The sequence below is a fragment of the Dendrobates tinctorius genome, unplaced genomic scaffold, assembly GCF_039654945.1.
Source record: "Dendrobates tinctorius isolate UK_male_01 unplaced genomic scaffold, ASM3965494v1 ptg000265l, whole genome shotgun sequence".
Taxonomy (NCBI): domain Eukaryota; kingdom Metazoa; phylum Chordata; class Amphibia; order Anura; family Dendrobatidae; genus Dendrobates; species Dendrobates tinctorius.
The window spans coordinates 6840583-6861546 of NW_027361932.1; the positions used below are offsets into that span (position 1 = coordinate 6840583).

The 20964-nt window shown below is 41.6% G+C and overlaps 1 protein-coding gene across 5 annotated transcripts in view; it reads right to left on the reverse strand.

The window, feature by feature from the left end:
• TANGO2 (transport and golgi organization 2 homolog) overlaps positions 1-20964 on the reverse strand; it is a 349095-nt gene that overhangs the window by 109628 nt on the left and 218503 nt on the right. For all 5 annotated transcript variants that reach the window (XM_073559053.1, XM_073559054.1, XM_073559055.1 and 2 more), the window contains 3 exons: positions 17450-17538; positions 17207-17326; positions 6781-6895 (listed from right to left, as the gene is read on the reverse strand). In XM_073559053.1, coding sequence (XP_073415154.1) covers positions 6781-6895; positions 17207-17326; positions 17450-17538 — 324 coding nt within the window. The remainder of the gene's footprint in view (positions 1-6780; positions 6896-17206; positions 17327-17449; positions 17539-20964) is intronic.

Below are 20964 nucleotides of genomic sequence, written 5' to 3' on the forward strand. Positions count from 1 at the left end.
GTTGGTGAAGTTAAACGTCCAGCTACTGTGTTTGGAGACAAGGAAATCTCCTGTCGGTATCTCCAGTGGAAGCTTAAGTTTACTGGATTCTGAGAGGGTGAAGCTCGTAGGTATATGGATTGTGCTAGAAGTTATCTTTTGTTTTGCCGTTAAGCTAGAAAGGCCATGTTTATTTTGTTAAATCTTACAATGGTTTATTCCGTAGTTACATAAACCAGCAGAAGATTAAAACAAGAAGTGTTCCTGTGTCTACCTCTGAGAGCAGCCATGTGAGCAAATCTATCACAACATTTTGAAGCAAGCTGAAACATGTGTCCGATCCACTGGCTGTATGATTTCAGGGAGGTAGGTTTGATTCTGAACGCTGCACAGGAGACTAATCGGACAGGCGGCTCCCCAACAGCTTCTCGCCGCTCGATGCCAGTGACTGATAGGTCTTCCCCTATGCACACGTGCAGGGAGAGCAGTCACTCAATGGGCTGTCAGGTTCGCTTTAATGTATTCCTATGGACAGTGATCTCAGAGATTTTTAGTAATGAGTTAAAACGATGAAGCATATCCCCGGTCAGAAGCATTTACCATGTTAAACAAAATTACAAAAAATAAAGACAAAACAACCTATTCAGAATATAAGAGTTGACTTATTACACAATAGTTCTCAGAATATTCAACTATCTTTAATTTAACACTACCCTACAAAAACAAGAAAACACATATTAAACCCTTTCACTACCATAGACCACCAGAAAAGCGGCCTTTAATCCCCTCCACTACTTTATGTCACCATGAAATTTGGACCTATCCCTTTCACTGCGGTAGATCATAAAGTAATTATGCTTAACCATGTTCAGTGCCATAACCCCTACATAATCTTAGATCATATCAAAAGCTGCCATTAACCCTTTCACTATCACAACTTTATCTTCCAAAAGGTAGGGGACAAAACTAGGGGAACTGCTACCTTGGATCTAATCCTTATAAACAGGGAGGAAATGGTTGAGGAGGTAAAAGTGGCTGGGACCCTAGGAGGTAGCGACCATGCTATTTTAGAATTTTGGATAACTAGAGGAAGAAGACCTGTGAAGACTCAGACGTCAAGGTTAGATTTCAGAAAGGCAGATTTTAAGGGATTCAGAAAGAGAATTGGAGGGATCCAATGGCTGGAAATCCTTAAAGACAAAAATGTCCAGGAAGGATGGGAAATCTTGAAAAATTAAATTCTCAAAGCACAACTGTTAACAATTCCGAAAAGAGGGAAGAATAGGAAGCATTTAAGGAAGCCAGGATGGATGAACACAGAACTTATTAAGCACATGCTAAAAAGGAAGAAAAAAATGTTTATAAAATAGAAAGAGGGAGGCATATCTAAAGAAGAATATAATGCTGTCTGCAGAACCTGCAGGGCACAAATCAGATTAGCTAAAGCGGACAATGAATTGAGGCTTGCAAGAGATGTCAAAAGCAATAATAAAGGATTTTGGGGATATGTCAAAAGTAAAAGAAAAGTCAAAGATGCTATAGGATTTTTACAGGATGAAAATGATGAAATGGTAAGACAGGATGTTGAGAAGGCCGAACTTTTAAATTCCTATTTTGCATCTGTTTTCTCTCAGAAAGGAAATGTAACATCAACTGTTCTTCACTATCCTATTAAGGGAATAGAAGAATCCAGGATATCTATAAACAGAAAGATAGTGAGGAAACACTTAGCTAACCTAAATGAATTCAAGTCTCCAGATCCAGATGAATTACACTCCAGAGTACTGAAGGAGATAGCAGAAGAAATTTTTGAACCCCTGTCCATAATCTTTGAAAATTCTTGGAGAACAGGAGAAGTCCCAGCAGACTGGAGAAGAGCAAATGTTGTTCCTATCTTCAAAAAGGGGAAGAAGGTGGACCCAGGCAACTATAGGCCAGTGAGTCTGACTTCTATACCAGGAAAGATCTTTGAGCAAATTATTAAACAACATGTATGTCAGTACCTGGATAAGAATGAAGTGATTAAACAGAGTCAGCATGGGTTTGTAACTAATAAGTCATGTCAGACTAACTTAATTTCCTTCTATGACGGAATCACTGATTGGGTGGATCAGGAAATGCTGTAGATATAGTATATCTTGACTTCAGCAAAGCATTTGACAAAGTATCTCATACAATCCTTATTGAAAAAATGACTAAGTATGGAATGGACAAGGCAACTGTTAGGTGGATTCATAACTGGCTTAGTGATCAGACCCAAAGAGTGGTCGTAAATGGCTGCACATCCAGTTGGAATAATGTCTCAAGTGGGGTACCACAGGGCTCTGTCCTGGGCCCTGTATTGTTCAACATCTTTATCAATGATTTAGATCAAGGAATTGAGGGTAAACTGATTAAATTTGCTGATGACACAAAGCTAGGAGGGATAGCTAATACTAGAGAAGAGAGAGGATTCAAAAAGATATAAATAAACTGGAGAAGTGGGCAGCAACTAACAGAATGGTTTTTAACAGGGAAAAATGCAAAGTACTACATCTGGGCAATAAAAATGGAAAAAGCATATACAGAATGGGAGGAATAGGCCTAAGCAACAGCACATGTGAAAAAACTTGGGTATACTAATAGATCACAGACTGAATATGAGTCAACAGTGTGATGCAGCAGCAAAAAAGGCAAATGCAATTCTAGGATGTATTAACAGAAGCATACAATCTAGATCACGTGAAGTCACTATTTCCCTCTACTCCTCTTTGGTCAGACCTCATCTGGAATATTGTGTCCAGTTTTGGGCACCACATTTTAAAAAAGACATCAACAAACTGCAGCAAGTTCAGAAAAGAGCAACCAGAATGGTGACCGGTCTGCAAACCCTGTCTTATGAGGAAAGGTTGCAGGATTTGGGATTGTTTAGTTTGCAAAAGAGAAGACTGAGAGGAGACTTAATAGCTGTCTACAAATATCTAAAGGGCTGTCACATTGTAGAAGGATCAACTTTATTCTCATTTGCACAAGGAAAGACTAGAAGCAATGGGATGAAGCTAAATGGGAGGAGACAGAGATTAGATATTAGAAAAAACTTTTTGACAGTTAGAGTGATCAATGAGTGGAACAAGCTGCCACGGGAAGTGGTGAGTTCTCCTTCAATGGAAGTCTTCAAACAGAGGCTGGACAGATATCTGTCAGAGATGATTTAGCGAATCCTGCTTTGAGCAGGGGGTTGGACCAGATGGCCCAGGAGGTCCCTTCCAAATCTACGATTCTGATTCTATCACAGATCACCATGAATGTTGTAAGCTAGTCGAAAATATGTTTTTCTTGTTTTGCTCATGTTTCCTACATAGTCCAGTTGTTCTTACAGTTTGATAATAGTTGGCAGCAGCACAATTATCCCAAGTGACATTTAACATATCTTCAAGATAAATTTACATCTTCTAAAATCTCTCCTCTATAACTATAACTGTAAATATGGCATCTGACATTGAGGTATGAATGTTTGATTCTAGCATATAGGCCTATTTTATGTGGAAAACCATGTTGAAGTAGTGAGTACAAAAATGCATGACCAACTCAATTTATTAGTCACAGGAGATCAAGTCAACTTGCCAGGAACATCCCTAGATTATGTGCATGATAGAACTAACTGTGTCTATTCCCAGAAACCCTCAGTTACAGCTAGCTCCTCCGCTTACAGAAAGACGGGTCACTTGTCTGGCATCTCTACATGTTCTGAAAGTGAACTTAAGTGACAGATCTGTCTGCAGCCAGTGAAAATAAATCAACTTTCAGATCAAAAAGCAAAAACATAAAAAAATAAGCTATAATCAGTGAAGAACATTAACATTGGAATACAAGCATAAGTACTGAAGATTTTCAGACAATATTTATATGACCAAAATTCTGAAGCTTTACAGAAGATTTAACTAATCAGCAACACCATTTTCAGCAGGGGTAACAAAAAAAAAAGAATGGGAATTCATGTGTTTTTTTTCCTGTATTTCAGGGCTGTTGGATTCCTAAGTTTGGATAGGTAATAAACTTTCCCATCTCTGCTTTTATTAGTGTACAAGCTCCTTTCTTGATGCAGGTTTCTTATTGTGCTACTGTCCCAGAATGTGTTCAGGTTAAAATGGTCGTCAAATCATTTCTTTTACATGAATTTAGGGACAACCATTTTGCCTGAACTACTATTGACAGTATTTAGAGATACACTTTACAGCAGCCACAAGAATGTAGGAATCAATGACTGTGACTAACATTCCTGGAAATTTGTTGTCTATGGGACTGACGCAGTAGGCCAAGTATAAAGATGATTTGCTTCCCGCAGTCAATGGATGTGTACGAAGGATGTAATGTATACATTTATAGAACAGTTCATGTGCAACTGTATATCAATGAGTGTGCTCTCCATATTATGTTTATTTTAGTTCTGTGAATTTTCATGTTAAAAAAAGGCTCCGACTTTTACAGGAGAGCTTTTTACACATGCTCTGTGACACGCGCAGCTGTGACTATACGATGAGTGGGTTTTACCCATCAATGTATCTTCTTCTATAACAATAACAATATAAGACTACTATCTGGGTTGCGAACTGTCCGTAAATTTACTGAATTTAAAACAAAGTTTTTGAGGTTTTTTTCTTGATATCTGTGGAGCGTGGAAGAAAATTAGCCACATTCGTTTAAAATATGTTCTGGATCTTTTACTGCACATTCAATAAAATACCTGACATGCACTGCACAAAACAGAAAAGCATGACAAGAATGCAGCAAAATAAGAACGAGAAGACAAAGCTACAGTTTCAAGCCAGGCCCTTGGAAGTGTGGGCTTCTTCAAGCACATCCCAACCCGCCTGCCTAATCAGTCTTTCTAACTTTGTCACCTGCATATTTCAGCTTCACACAGCACTCCATCTTTCAGCATGTGTAGTCACAACTGGACACCTGGCTCAGCAGGTGGTCCAGCCCTACCAGCTAGTATCCTGCTTAAGGAGAATATGGAGTTATTGTATATCCTAGCCACACACTGCTTACATTTTTGAGATCCCTGGAAAATGTCCAAGGCCTTCCAGGGTCTCGATCCGTTCTAGCACCCTAGGGTGAGGGAATACACAGAACGGCTAGTAGAAGCCAGGTAGCGAAGCCGTGTTTGGTCTCTAAGCCGGTTTTCATTTTGCAGCTGTGAAGTTTATGATAGACAATAAACTTTATGCTGTTTTTATATAAAACCCTGTGCTGTTGCATATCCAAGCAGCTACCAGACAGGTGAAATCCTACAATGTGTAAAAATATTGCGCAGTACCACTGTAATGCTTGGTGTAATCAATATCTGCTGTAATTTATAATGTATGGACATTGTACATTTGGTTTGCCAGCCATCTATAAAGTTGCAGACCGTAGGCCAAAAGGTTTTTTTTGTATTCCGGTTTCCTCCCACATTCCAAAGACATTCTGATAGGGAATTTAGATTGTGAGCCCCATCGGGGACAGTGCCAATAATGTCTGTAAAGCGCTGTGGATTTAATAGCGCTATATAAATGAGTAAAATAAATAAATATGAGGCTTAGTAGCTAAAGCGAGAATGACAAGCTTTCAAGATATTTTTAACATATACAGTATACACTCACTGGCCACTTTATTAGGTACACCTGTCCAACTGTGTGTTAAGACTTAATTTCTAATCAGCCAATCACATGGCGGCAACTCAGTGCATTTAGGCATGTAGACATGGTCAAGACAATCTCCTGCAGTTCAAACCGAGCATCAGTATGGGGAAGAAAGGTGATTTGAGTGCCTTTGAACGTGGCATGATTGTTGGTGCCAGAAGGGCTGGTCTGAGTATTTCAGAAACTGCTGATCTACTGGGATTTTCACGCACAACCATCTCTAGGGTTTACAGAGAATGGTCCGAAAAAGAAAAAAAATCCAGTGAGCGGCAGTTCTGTGGCCGGAAATGCCTTGTTGATGCCAGAGGTCAGAGGAGAATGGGCATACTGGTTCGAGCTGATAGAAAGGCAACAGTGACTCAAATTGCCACCCGTTACAACCAAGGTAGGCAGAAGAGCATCTCTGAACGCACAGTGCGTCGAACTTTGAGGCAGATGGGCTACAGCAGCAGAAGACCACACTGGGTACCACTCCTCTCAGCTAAGAACAGGCATCTGATGGCTACTTTCAGCAGGATAATGCGCCATGTCATAAAGCTCGAATCATCTCAGATTGGTTTCTTGAACATGACAATGAGTTCACTGTACTCAAATGGCCTCCTCAGTCACCAGATCTCAATCCAATAGAGCATCTTTGGGATGTGGTGGAACGGGAGATTCGCATCAGGGATGTGCAGCCGACAAATCTGCGCCAACTGTGTGATGCCATCATGTCAATATGGTCCAAAATCTCTGAGGAATGCTTCCAGCACCTTGTTGAATCTCTGCCACGAAGAATTGAGGCAGTTCTGAAGGCAAAAGGGGGTCCAACCCGTTACTAGCATGGTGTACCTAATAAAGTGGCCAGTGAGTGTATATGGATTTGGATATTTGATGTGATATGAAAAAAGAATACAAAAAATATGTTTAACATAAATTTAAATAATGTCATTTTCTGATGGCATAATCCCTTTAAAGAACATCTATCCAAAGACAAAAAGGTATAAAAGGTATAAAAAAAAGTTGATTTAAAGCAGAAATCCCTTTGTGTAAGAGTTAAATATTTTGTGTGCTGTTCATCTTACCCCAGAAATGATGATCACCCTGAAAAGTTTATGTGATCTATTCACAAAATGTCATGATAATTTAGTGAACTTACTTGAAGTCTGCTGCAATCAAGTTAAATGCATTGTAAAGATGTCCCTCGGCAGATATATTCTTTAAATATGAAAAACTATCAAGATCGGATGTCAGGAAGTTGGCCACAAGGGCACCTAGGTTGAGAAAAACAAAATCACAAAATGACTATTTACTATCATTTTATGGGTACCATATAAAGTCCAGGCAAACTGTGGAATTTGAACAGATCTTTGAGCACTTCTGGAGAAATTATATTTAATTTTGTTAAGATGGTGGTGTCTTGTCTCTTAACAGCTTACAGAGGAAAGAAGAATCAAGCATGTTGAACTTAAGCAAGGCCCAACTTTTATTCTCATGGGACATAAGCCACCGCCATAAAGACCACCATACACATTAGATGGATGGCAGTTGAAAGATGCTTCGATCATCTTAATAAGGTTTCCTCAAGATTATGATATTGATGACCTATACTTTGGATTTATATGGAGGTATAAAATGATTTGTCTTTATTTTTATAATTCAAGCTTGATTTGTGAAAATCAAAAAGTACAACACTATTCCAAAACCCATAGCAGCAAAACAGTTAAAATACTTTTGGTGAAAGAAAAACAAGTGATTACAAGTAATCATACTTTAAGACATTATTGCGGTCTCTGCGTGATCTCAGCAGCTGTTGCCTGCTACATCCTAGACCCATGAATCACTAAATTTGAGAAATGAAAAGGTGTTGTATTTCCAAGTTGTAAAACTAATGTAACTAATATCCAAACACTTTATCAAATGGTTGCCCAGCTAAATGCATTGCTATTTTTACTGTTTCTCAGATTGAGATGAACGTACTAGTCAGACCTGCCAAATAAAGCGAGATTGTGCGAAGAACAATGTTGCTTCTATTGATATATTATACACTTGTCATCCTGCAGACAGTTACTGGTTCTCTACCACCAAAACACATGAGAGTAATGACCCCTGAAAATCAGCAAGTTAGCAGGTCTTATCATTCGGGGCTTGTTTGTATGGGATCACCAAAGTTCAGCCTGTGATTTGATATGAGGCAGATTTCAACTGTTGGTGCAATTGATTTACTCTGACAGATTATTAGATTTTCTTTCTAACTACAATTTTCACTTTGACAATGAATTCAATTTATTTAATTGTTTATTGTCCAAGACAACCTGGTCTGATTGATGCCTGACAGACTCCATTGATGCATTGTTACTTCAACACCCAGTAGTTACAGATAATAATTTGGCTACGCAAGACAAAGACGTACAGATAATACAGCTAATAAATCGCTCATTTCTACCGATAGATTTCCATCAATTCTTGAAGCATCACTTAAAGTGTTTTATGATATGCTGAAAATTTTTCCTTGGGGATCTGCATAATAGTTGAATCATTACATGTGAATGATAACCAGCTAATAGCTTTCTATGTTGATCATTTTCAAAATGTTCTTAATATTTAAAAAGAAGACAAATGTGTCATCGTGTTTCATATTCGTCAGTCCTAATAACAAAACTGTTATTGACTGTTAAAAATGGTATACTTCTGTGCCTCCTGTCAGCACTATAAACAGTTATGGGCTGCTTTATCTTTAGGGCCTGGTAAGCCAATTTGTTAAAAGGCAAGTAAAAACAAGTTGAACCCACTGTAAGGTATTGACTAGCCAGTTAAAGCTCAGGCTAAAATATAACTATGTAAACATCTCTCCTCCACCCCCCCACCCAACTTCATAATGATCTTTGGCAAGCCCTTTAAGCTCTCCTGTAGACAATGATAATACAGTGGCCCCGATTCCAAGAGCTTTGCACCAAAATTATTGAATAAAACACTTTGAAAAGTTGCAAATCATTGCCCAAGCGTAAGTTGAGGAAAATTTAGCGAATTCTGTGCTTTCCTTGCCAGTTCCAGCCAGATCCACCAAAGTGGGTGGGGCATGGGCAGGACAGGGTGTGGTGAATTCCTCCCGGCGAACTCTATTTGTGTAACTTAATCCAGAAATGTTGTATAGTCCCTGACTTAGGCTAAATTTCTGGCAAGTCGCAAACCAGTGAGAAGATGTGCTTAATTCATTAAGTTGTGTGCGCCTCAATGAATTTTGCACGTCTTCATCTTGAATACCCATTATTAAGACTAGGATACAAATTCCAGTCTTAATGAATCAGTCCCAATGAGTCTATTGTAGAATAATGTCCATGGGGTTTTCTATAGAAAACAGAAAGATTGAGTCAAATATTAAAAATCCAGGCTCAGAAACATTTCTTTTTTTATAAAAGACACTAGTAAATTTTAAAATCTTTTGACTCAATCGAAGTGAATATCCACAGCCATGTTTGAAATGGAAAGATCATACCTGCCAACAAAATTAGAGGCCGCATTTGAACCAATTATGAGAACAACTCCTTTTTAAGTCTATGGTTTTGTAGTGAGTGTTCATCGAACACATTTAGAAGTGATTGTTTTAAAGTGTTTCTAAACATATGATCAGTTAGTACAAGTGCTTCTCACTAAATTAGATTATCATCAAAAAGTTCATTTATTTCAGTTCTTCAATACAACAGGTGAAACTCATATTATAGAGTCATTAAAAACAGAGTGATCTATTTCAAGTGTTCATTTCTGCTAATGTTGATGATTATGGCTTACAGCCAATGAAAACCCAAAAGTCATTATCTCATTAAATTAGAATAATTAACAAAAAACACCTGCAAAGGCTTCCTACGCATTTAAAAAGGTCTCTTTCAGTAGGATCCACAATCATGGGGAAGACTGCTGACTTGACAAATGTCCAGAAGGCAGTCATTGACACACTTCACATGGAGGGTAAGCCACAAAAGGTCATTGCTAAAGAAGCTGGCTGTTCACAGAGTACTGTAGCCAAACATATTAATGGAAAGTTGAGTGGAAGGAAAAAATGATGTAGAAAAAGGTGCACAAGCAACCAGGATAACCGCAGCCTTTAAAGGATTGCTAAGAAAAAGCCATTCAAAAATTTGGGGGAGATTCACAAGGAGTGGGCTGCTGCTGGAGTCATTGCTTCAAGAGCAACCACACACAGATGTATCCAGGATATGGGCTAAGTCACATCCCTTGTGTCAAGCCAGTCATGACTAATAGTCAACGCCAGATGCGTCTTACCTGGGCCAAGGAGAAAAAGAACTGTTCTGCTGCTCAGTGGTTAAAGGTATTTTCAAATGAAAGTACATTTTGCATTTGATTTGGAAATCAAAGTTCCAGAGTCTGGAGGAAGAGTGGAAAGGCACACAATCTTTGCTGATTGAGGTCTAGTGTGAAGTTTCCACAATCGGTGATGGTTTGGGGAGCCATGTCATCTGCTGGTGTAGATCCACTGTTTTATCAAGACCAAAGTCAGCGCAGCCGTCTACCAGGAAATTTTAGAGAACTTCATGCTTCCCTCTGCCGACAAGCTTTTTGGAGAAGGAAGTTTAATTCTCCAGCAGGACTTGGCACCTGTCCACACTGCCAAAAGTACCAATACCTGGTTTAAAAACAACAGTATCTCTATGCTTACTTGGCCAGCAAACTCGCCTGACCTTAACCCCACAGAGAATCTATGGGGTATTATCAAGAGGAAGATGAGAGACACCAGACCCAACAATGCAGACGAGCTGAAGGCTGCTATCAAAGCAACATGGGCTTCCATAACTGCTGATCGCCTTCATGCCACACTGCATTGATGCATCAATTGATGCAAAAGGAGCCCAGACCAAGCATTGATTGCAATTATTGAACATATATTTTAGTAGGCCAAAATTTCGGATTTTAAAATAATTTTTCAAGCTGGTGTTATAAAGTATTCTAATTTTCCGCGATAATGATTTTTGGGTTTTCATTGGCTGTAAGCAATAATTATCAACATAAACAGAAATAAACACTTGAAATAGATCACTGTGTAATGACTCTATATAATACGAGTTTCACTTTTTGCATTGAAGAACTGAAATAAATTAACTTTTTGATGATATTCTAATTTACTGAGAAGCACTTGTATATATTTGATTGTGTATGAGATCTTCCAAAAAAGTAGGAAACAAAGGGGAAAAAAAGAAAGAAAAAAAGACAGCTGTTAACACAATGCACATGAATGAAAAATAAGTTGGTTCCTTCAACATTTTCCAGACATTCAATCCCATAAGCCCTTCAAACATGAAAAGGTTCAAACCTCTCCTGTCATGATCCTCCCTCCAAAAGAATCCTCTTTAGAGGCACATTACTTCACTCAAATTAGCAGAATAACTAAAAGGTCATCACTATTATTTATAGCTAATTCATGACAGTTTTCCTTTAGCTACTTTCCGGAGATGTAGTCTCCAGAGGTTTCATACAGTCAATCGAGAAACTCAAACTTTTTGCCATCTCTTTAATACTGAAGATAAATTTATTTAAAAAAAAGTTTGCTTCAAAGTGATTTTACAATAAAGAGCTATAAAGGTCTTCCACAACAGTGTTTTGAAGACAAAGTGAATTAACAGGGCTGAACGACCCAGGAAAACTAAAAAAAAAATAAAGGCATTCATGCTTGTAAAATAAACACATATTAAATCTACCAGAAGCCCTATGGCTCCAGCGCAGGCAGTTCCAGAGGTCTGTGCCAGTTCAGCAGGTGAAAGGATTGATGAAGCCTGCAGCAGTCAGGTGACTAGAATAGTGTGTCATCAGAGAAAAATCCAATGACCTCTGCAGCTAATCATAGGTTTCGGTGGGCGGCCTTGTGACTTCCGTACATTGAAGCCGCATAGCATAACATGAGCTGACATATATTTCAGTATATGTCAGCTCATGATATGCTATGCGGCTTCAATGTACGGAACCGCCTCTCCCCATCTTCTCTCCTCGGTGGTGTGTGCTCGCTCTCATAGCTGGTTAGTGCGTTGTCGTGGTGACGCGTCCTGAGTGTGGCTGACTCCTCCCCTTGCCCTGACGTGTTGGGCTGGGGATTACGGGTTAGTCACGTGGGATGCCGAGCCACCTGATGTCACTCCCAGGCACTGTGAAGTGAGCGCCATTGCAATTCACCTCCTTAAGCACCTGACAGGGCTATAAATAGACCTCTTACAGATACCCGGCATCTACACGCATTCCCCATAGAAAAAGCATATGCGAAACGCGCGTTAGGGAGCCACTACCACCAACAGGTCAGGTATATTTGTTTAGCTGCTATGCTCATTATTTGAGGCAACACTATCTCTCTTATTTAGATAGACCTTTCATGCACTTCAAGCACTTTGCTAGCTTACTTCAGAGACTTACCAATTTCTATTTGGCACTTTCATTCATTTTTCTTGTACTCAGCCCCATTAATCTTTAACCACATGGTTATATTCACTTGATACCTTAAACCTTTCTTCTTAAAGGGAAGGTGCCGTGTTTTTTCATAATTTAATGTAAAAAAGAAAATAGTATAAAAAGATATTGTCCCCTAAGCTTGACTCAGTGGTGTGTATGTATTTTTTTTTTCTGTAGTAATGCAGCCACTGGGGGCTGCCATCTTGCCTCTCTGGCTGCTGAACGACACTTTCCATGCTCATTTACGGCAGTCCCTGGGCATAAGACTTAACGGTCGGCTGCCGACCCTATCTCTTTCATTGCAGCTGCATCAGGAGTGAAATGGCCACGCCTCTGTGGGCAGCTCAATTCACAGCTGTAGGTGTGGCCAGACGCCATCTTATTAGAGCCCAGTACTTTCCTTTTAGCTTCATTTACACTCTATTGCAAGCCCTGGATGCTGTACTGTTCCAGCATAACAGGGCTTGGATGTTCACTCTGCACATACCAGCTGTAGGAGAAGAACCAGGACTAGCTCCTGGACACCAAGCTGCTCTTTCCAAAACACACAGCCAGCTGCAGCCCCTGCTCTTGCAAAACATAGGAGGAGCTGCTCCCTGCTGTTTCAAAACACTTGGCAATCTGCTGGACATCTAATCCTCTCCTGTGTGATACTGACTGCTGAGCCCTGTATCTAATCCTCTCCTGTGTGATACTGTGTGCTGAGCCGTGTATCTAATCCTATCCTGTGTGATACTGACTGCTGAGCCGTGTATCTAATCCTATCCCGTGTGATACTGCTCTCCTGAAATACTCTGTGCTGCTGTCACCCTGCTCCTCCACCATATATCTCCCTCTGTGCCCCCCATAGACCAGCACACTGCTCTCCTGAAATACTCTGTGCTGCTGTCACCCTGCTCCTCCACCATATATCTCCCTCTGTGCCCCCCATAGACCAGTACACTGCTCTCCTGAAATACTCAGTGCTGCTGTCACCCTACTCCCAGCATCCTTGCTGCCTGCCATCCTCGGTGACCGAAGACCCCATTCCTCTCCTCAGATCCTGTACTGGCGATATGTGAAAGCGAGGCGACAGGGGCCTGATAAATGGTGGAAGGAGCAGGGTGACAGCAGCACAGAGTATTTCAGGAGAGCAGTGTGCTGGTCTATGGGGGGCGCCCTGTTCGGTGCCAGGGATTGTACATCGAGCGCTGTGTTTTATACACCTGGATGGACCATCTGCTTGTCTGCTCCACAGAAATCCAGGAAACATTTCTGCTGATTGATGACCTGTCCTGATCCAGACTTTGCATGCAAAGACAGTCAGTAACTTTGCAGGCCCCATCAAAATGGCTGATCACTGTGTTCCTAAATGTCATCCTCTCTTTTCTCTTAGCAAACACCCAGAAGGGGAGGAGAGGAGTGACATCACACCCATGTCAGCAGATCCCGCCCATAATCACTGCAGGGAAGTAATGTGAGCTAGTTGCACACTAGGTTTTTGTGCCAAATTTCAGTAGCTGCTCCCCCTAGTGTTAACAAGTGGAAATAACAAACTTTTTAAAATTATTTTTCATAATTTACAAAATTAAAAACATGATAATATTTAAGAAAATGTAAACATTAATTCTTCACATTTTTTCAATTGCTGAAAAAAAAAAATTTTGGATGGCACCTTCCCTTTAAGTGGCTTATACTTCCCTTTTTTGTAACATAGTAACATAGTTTTGAAGGCTGAAGGAAGGCCTTATGTCCATCTAGTTCAGCCTATTTTTAGTGCAGCTGTTCTGCATTGTTGATCCTGGGGAAGGCAAAAAAACCCACAGAGTAGAAGCCAATTTTCTCCATAGGGAAAAAAATTCCTTGCCCTAAGCTGGGTCAGCCATCTACCTATAATATTCTGTTATTGGTAACCTTCTATACTGTTACTCCCAAGAAAAGCATCCTTTCCTCTTTTAAATTCATTCAGTGAGTTGGCCATCACCATTTCCTCAGGAAGAGAATTCCAGAGCCTCACTGCTCTTACCGTGAAGAACCCTCTTCTATGCTGGTGCAGAAATTGTCTTTCCTCCAAACGAAGAGAATGCCCCCTTGTTCTTGTCACAGTCCTTGGTACAAACAGTTCATCGGAGAGATCTCTGTATAGCCCTCTGATATACTTGTAGATATATATATAGTCTCCCCTAAGTCTTCTCTTTTCTAGAGTAAATAGACCTAATTTTGATAACCTTTCTGGGTATTGTAGTGAACCAACTCCATTTATCATTTTAGTAGCCCGCCTTTGAACCCTTTCAAGCTCAGTAATGTCTTTCTTGAGCACCGGCGTCCAAAATTGCACACTATACTCCAAGTGTGTTCTGACGAGTGATTTTTTCAGAGGGAGAATTATGTTTTCGTCTCGTGTCCCCAGACCTCTTCTAATGCATCCCATGACCCTATTTGCTTTGGTGGCAGCTGCCTGACACTGGGCACTCCAATTTAGCTTCTTATTGACTAAGATGCCTAAGTCTTTTTCCATGTCTGATTTCCCCAGCAGTTTCCCATTTAGTAAGTAATTATAGCATCTGTTTCTCCTTCCCATGTGCATAACCTTACAATTATCTGTATTAAACCTCATTTGCCATTTGTAGGTTGTATATAGTATTTAGGAAGTGCCTGTAATTAGGCCTTTTGTTCTTATGGTGTTATCATAGATCTAATCAGAAAAGGGAAATCAAGTTATCATAACTTGCTGAAATCACTAATACATTTTATAATCTACAGCTGTCAGACTGTGACCATATCCAAGTTAGGCTAGTTTCACACTAGCGCTTTTGAGCGCAGCGACGGCCTGCGCACGGCAGCCGCTAAGCCCCGCCCCCTGCCGCGCCTCCGCCGGTAGCTCCGCTTACCGGCACATGACGCTGCATGCGTCCTTTTGACGGTGCGCCGACCTGCGCCAAACGCAACCTGCTGCAGTTTGGTTGCGCTCGGCGCACCGTCAAAAAGGCGCATGCGCCGCCAAACGCATACTGCGCACGGCCTGCGCCCCCAGTGATAAAGACAGGGGACGCAGGACACATGCAGCGTCATGCGCCGGTAGGCGGAGCTACCGGCTGAGGTGCGGCAGGGGGCGGGGCTTAGCGGCGGCCGTGCGCAGGCCGTCGCTGCGCTCAAAAGCGCTAGTGTGAAACTAGCCTTACCTGTTGAACCTAATCAGACTAAGGATAGGGATAGGTTAAAGCAACCAGCAGATGAGATATGCAAACCTACTTTAATATTTTGGGGGCTCTACAGAAGTCTAAGTAGTCACTGCAGAAACCCAATTTCCCCTCAGAAGTCACAGTTTAAACAGTCAAGGCTGTTTTTTTTTCTCCCAGAACAGTTGTCATGTCGGACGCTGTTCACACCACAGCGTCCGGCAGGCAGCGGTAGTTCCATCTCCGTCCACTATAGCCTCAGTGGCGCCGGCTTGATTTTACTCAGGTTATCTGGAGTTAATCTAGCTGGAAATCAGGTGGGATGTTTGGTCACGCCCACGGTCTTTAAATAGTCTTGCTGGCCTGTGGGCGTCGCCGATTATAGCTTGTGTTTTGTGCCAAGTGGTTCCGGTCTGGAGTGGAGGTGTTGGAGAGAGAAATTCATATCTGGTGTCGTATGATCCGTTGTTACCTTTTCGCCTTCCTATATTTGTGCTTTGTTTTGCCCTGTTCACATTATAGTATTGTCCTGTGTGTTTGCGGCGCGGTGTGGTTTGAGTTCTCCCTGTCTGTCATTACTGTGTGGGTTTTGGTGGTTTGACAACTCACTGGGTGGAGGGTTCAGCTTAGGGCTGAGCAGGAGATAAGGAGAGGCTGGAGGCTCAGGCATTTGCACCTTTAGCAAAAACCCTGGGTTGAGGGTCAGACAGGGTTTTCCCTAGTTTGAGGGACTCCGCAGGGGCCCGGGTTTTGTCAGCCTCCTTCGACCTAAGCCTCGCATAACAACAGTCTTCCTCTAGCAGTCTAACCAGTATCATACAACTTTCATCAGTTCCATTGAAATTATTGGGACTCTAAATCCAACCACGACCTATAGATAGATGTGGTATTGTTTTGAAGATATTACCCATGATTTTCTAATTATGTAGAGCCCTTTTAAAGTTAGAAAGAAGACAAAAATTATAGTAAGTTGAAACCTCTCATGAGTTTTATGAATGACTATCTACAGGGTCTCCCAGCACACAGAGACATCCTCACTGTCTCCAATGGGACTCACAAGCTATATCTCCTATAAGTATGTATTTGGAGTGTGGTTGCAAAACAGAGAAGCAGGAAAAACACATGCAAACACAGGGACGACATACACACTACCTGATGATGTTATCTTTAGTGGGATTTGAACCAAGGCCCTACTTCTGCAGTGCTAACCACAGAGCCAATATGCTGCCCCTTTTACTGTGAACCACTGTGACATTAATAGGTGTCAACTTAAGCCCCCGTTACACACTGCGATATCGCGAGCAATATCGCTGTAAAGTCACCGATTTTGTGACGTTACAGCGATATTGCTAACGATATCGCTGCATGTGATACTTACCTCCGACCGGCTCCCCTGCTGGTTATCGCTGATCGCGCGAGAAGCTGCTGGACCATTCCTCGTCGTCCACTTCCTGCGGCGCTTCCTGCTGTGACGACGAGCGACGCGTGGAGCCGGGCGGAAGGACGCAGGATCGCCGCGTCTGACAGGTAAGTAGCGACCCCCGTCCCCAGCGATGTCGCTGGTGAGATCTGCCTGAGTGGCAGCTCACTAGCGACCACCCAGCGATTCACCAGCGATCCTGACCGCGTCATATCGCTGATCGGGATCGCTGGTGAGTCGCTAGGTGTAACGGTACCCTTATTTGCGTGTAGGACTATAGCACTATCTAGCTTTTGTGATATATGTCTTAAGGCCCCGTTACACACTGGATACCCGATGTTTACATTAGAAACCAACTTGCTCGCTGGTCCTGATCGCTGGAGGGGCTGTCTATGTGACAGCTCACCAGCGATCAGCCTAACGATGTCCCAGCAATCCCATACATGTCGGATCGTTGGTGGGATCGCTGGGACATCGTTATGTGTAGCGGAGGCTTTATATGGTTTTGCTCCCAAAGTTATCTTAGTATGCCATTATTTCAAGCCTTTAGGTCTCACCTCTGCCTTTGGCATTTACATCTATTTTCGGCTGTAAGTAGTTTGTGAGTGCAGCAACTTTCCCTCGTTTAGTGATACCCAACCAAGTTCCTCCTTCCTTCCCTGTCTCCATGTCCAAACCTATAAGCAGGACACAAAAAGTTACACGTTATTAACTGTAACTAACTAGAAACCCTATGAATAGATTTTTGGCATTCATTACTCAAAGATGGTGTTTTTTGCTGTTGCTTGATTCATACATACCACTAAGAATTTCATTATTGCTGCCCCAGAAATCAGCAGGTTTGGAAGGTCTGTGATAAAATTCATCCCTATTGGCTGCTAGGATGAGTCTAAAAAAAGATAAAACACAATGAATAGAGAGGAATACAAAATGCCAACATTTAGTATACTAATAGATAAGAATCTATGGCTTCCAAATTCGCTGATCCTGCATTTTTAGCAATTTTCCAATCTGCAGGCTGCCACATCTCTCTGTAGTTTACCCTCACCTATACAATCTACGTAGACCGAAGGAGAGAGGAGATAGAAGAGAGGAGGAGGGTGGAGCTCTGCCTCTATCTGGATAGAATCTTATCCGTAGCAGCTGCCATCTCCGATCTCAGTAATGGGAAAATCTGTCTTCACTGAAAACACATTATACCTCAGAATTGAGAATTTTGCTAATAACTGACCAATTTTGACAGAGAAAGAAGCAAATTTCTCTGATAAGATATACTACAAAGTTTCTTCTTTTCATGTTTACTATTGATTTATAAAATAAAACTTAAACGGATGGTTAAGCTTTAACCCCTTTCTGACATCAGACGTACTATCCCGTCCATGGGACCCGGGCCCCTATGCCCATGGACGGGATAGTACGTCTAGCGCGATCACGTGGTGAGCGTCGCTGATCGCGTCCAGGTGTCAGCTGATTATCACAGCTGACACCCGGCACAATGTGTCAGAGGCGGTCACGGACCGCCCCTGACACGTTAACCCCTTGCACACCGCGATCAAACATGATCGCGGTGTACCGGGGGTTAAAGGGAAGCATCCGTGCTCCCCTGAGCCCCCCACAGCAACGCAATGTGCAGCGCTGCTGCGGAGGGCTCCATCCCTGCAGGTCCCCGAATCCAAGATGGCGACGGGGACCTTCGGGGGCCTACAGGGAGCTGGCTTCCTCAGTGCCTGCAAAGCGCAGGAACGAGGAAGCCAAGTGCAGTGCCTGTGACAGATCGCTGATCTGTCACAGTGATCTGTGATGTGACAGATCAGCGATCTGTCACATGACAGTCATGTCCCCCCATGTAATAAAGTTAAAAAAAAGTGTAAAAATGTTTTTTTATTAATCGCTAAATTTAAAAAAAATATATATATATTCCCTAATAAATTCATATTTTGGAAAAAAAAACAAAACAAAACAATAAAAGTACACATATTTGGTATCACCGCATCCGTAACGACCCGCCCTATAAAACTGTCCCATTAGTTAACCCCTTAAGCGAACCCCTTAAAAAATTAAAATAAAAAACGAAGCAAAAAATGATTTATTATCATACCGCCGAACAAAAAGTGCAATAACGCGCGATCAAAAGGACGCATATAAATATCCATGGTACCGCTGTAAACGTCATCTCGTCCCGCAAGAAACGAGCCAACATTCAGCATCATCAGCAAAAAAAATAAAAAAAGTTATAGCTCGCAGAATAAAGCGATGCAAAAATAATTATTTTTTATATAAAATTGTTTTCATTGCATAAAAGCGCCAAAACATAAAAAAAGACCTAAATGAGGTATCGCTGTAATTGTACCGACCCGAAGAATAAAACAGTCTTATCAATTTCACGGCAAGCGGAACAGTGTAAACGCACCCCCCAAAAGAAATTCATGAAACGCTGTTTTTTGTTCATTCTGCCTCCCAAAAATCGGAATAAAAAGCGATCAAAAGATGTCACGTGCCCGAAAATGGTACCAATAAAACGTCAACTCGTCCCGCAAAAAATAACACCTCACATGACTAGGTGGGTCAAAATATGGAAAAATTATAGCTCTCAATATGTGGTGATGCAAAATCTATTTTTACAATAAAAAGCGTCTTTTAGCGTGTGACACAGCTGCCAAACATAAAAACCGCCATAAATAGTAAATCAAACCCCCCGTTATCACCCCCTTAGTTAAGGAAAAATAATAAAATTAAAAGAAAATGTATTTATTTCCATTTTCCCATTAGGGTTAGCGCTAGGGTTAGGGCTGAGATTAGGGTTAGGGGTGTGTTGGAGTTAGGGTTGGAGTTAGAATTGGGGGGTTTCCACTGTTTGGGCACATCAGGTGCTCTCCAAATGCAACATGGCGTCTGATCTCAATTCCAGCCAATTCTGCGTTGAAAAAGTCAAATGGTGCTCCTTCCTTCCAAGCTCTGCAATGCGCCCAAACAGTGTTTTACCCCCACATATGGGGTATCAGCCTACTCAAGACAAATTGCAAAACAACTTTTGGGATCCAATTTCTCCTGTTACCCGTAGGAAAATAAAAAATTGGGGGCAAAAATATAATTTTTGTGGAAAAAAATGATTTTTTTATTTTCACACCCGGGCGTTATAGACTTCTGTGAAGCACTTGGGGGTTCAAAGTGCTCCCCACACATCTAGTTAAGTTCCTTGGGGGGTCTAGTTTCCAAAATGGGGTCACTTGTGGGGAGTTTCAATAGCTCTTCAAACGCACATGACACCCGCAGACCATTCCATCAAAGTCTGCATTCCAAAACGTCACTACTTCCCTTCCGAGCCCCGACGTGTGCCCATACAGTAGATTTCTCCCACATATGAGGTATCAGCGTACTCAGGACAAATTGGACAACAACTTTTGCGGTCCAATTTCTCCTGGTTCTCTTGGGAAAATAAAAAAAATGGGGACTAAAAGATCATGTTTGCTGAAAAAATACGATTTTTATTTTCACGCCCGGGCGTTATGAACTTCTGTGAATCACTGTGGGGTTCAAAGTGCTCACCACACATCTAGATAAGTTCCTTGGGGGGTCTAGTTTCCAAAATGGGGTCACTTGTGGGGGGTTTCCACTGTTTAGGTAAATCAGGGGCTCTCCAAACGTGACATAGTGTCCGATCTGAATTCCAGCCAATTTTGCATTGAAAAGTCAAACGGTGCTCCTTCCCTTCTGAGCTCTGCCATGCGCCGAAACAGTGGTTCCCCCCCCCCACTTATCAGGTATCAGAGTACTCAGGGCAAATTGCACAATAACTTTTGCAGTCCAATTTCTCCTGTAAGGCTAATTTCACACTTGCTTTTTTTTCCAGCGCGTTTTTAGCGCAAAAAAACGCATAGAAAAAACGCATACAAATGCATACAAACGCTGCGTTTTTTTCAAGCATTTTTATGCGCATGCAGGAAAAAAATGCAGCGTTTTTATGCGTTTTTTGTGCGTTTGCGTTTTTTTACAGATTTTGGGAAAAAACCCCAAAAAAGAAAAAAAAAAACATTCAACAACACACAAGACCAATGGGACTTCATTGTGGGTGTGGTATGTTAATATATAGACCCTGTCTACAGTATTCTTCACATTTGCTTGATTCTTCTCGTGACCATGGATCTGCGCTGGAAGAGTTTTCACTTCAACTTGGATTTGGACATCGCGATGGCTCAGGCGTATGCAGTTGCTTGCCATGAACAAAGGAAGAGAGAGAGAAAGCGAAGACGGCAGCGGCGGCGTATGTGGATACATCCGATTGTTGAACTCCGGGAGAGCCGTGGGGAATACCACA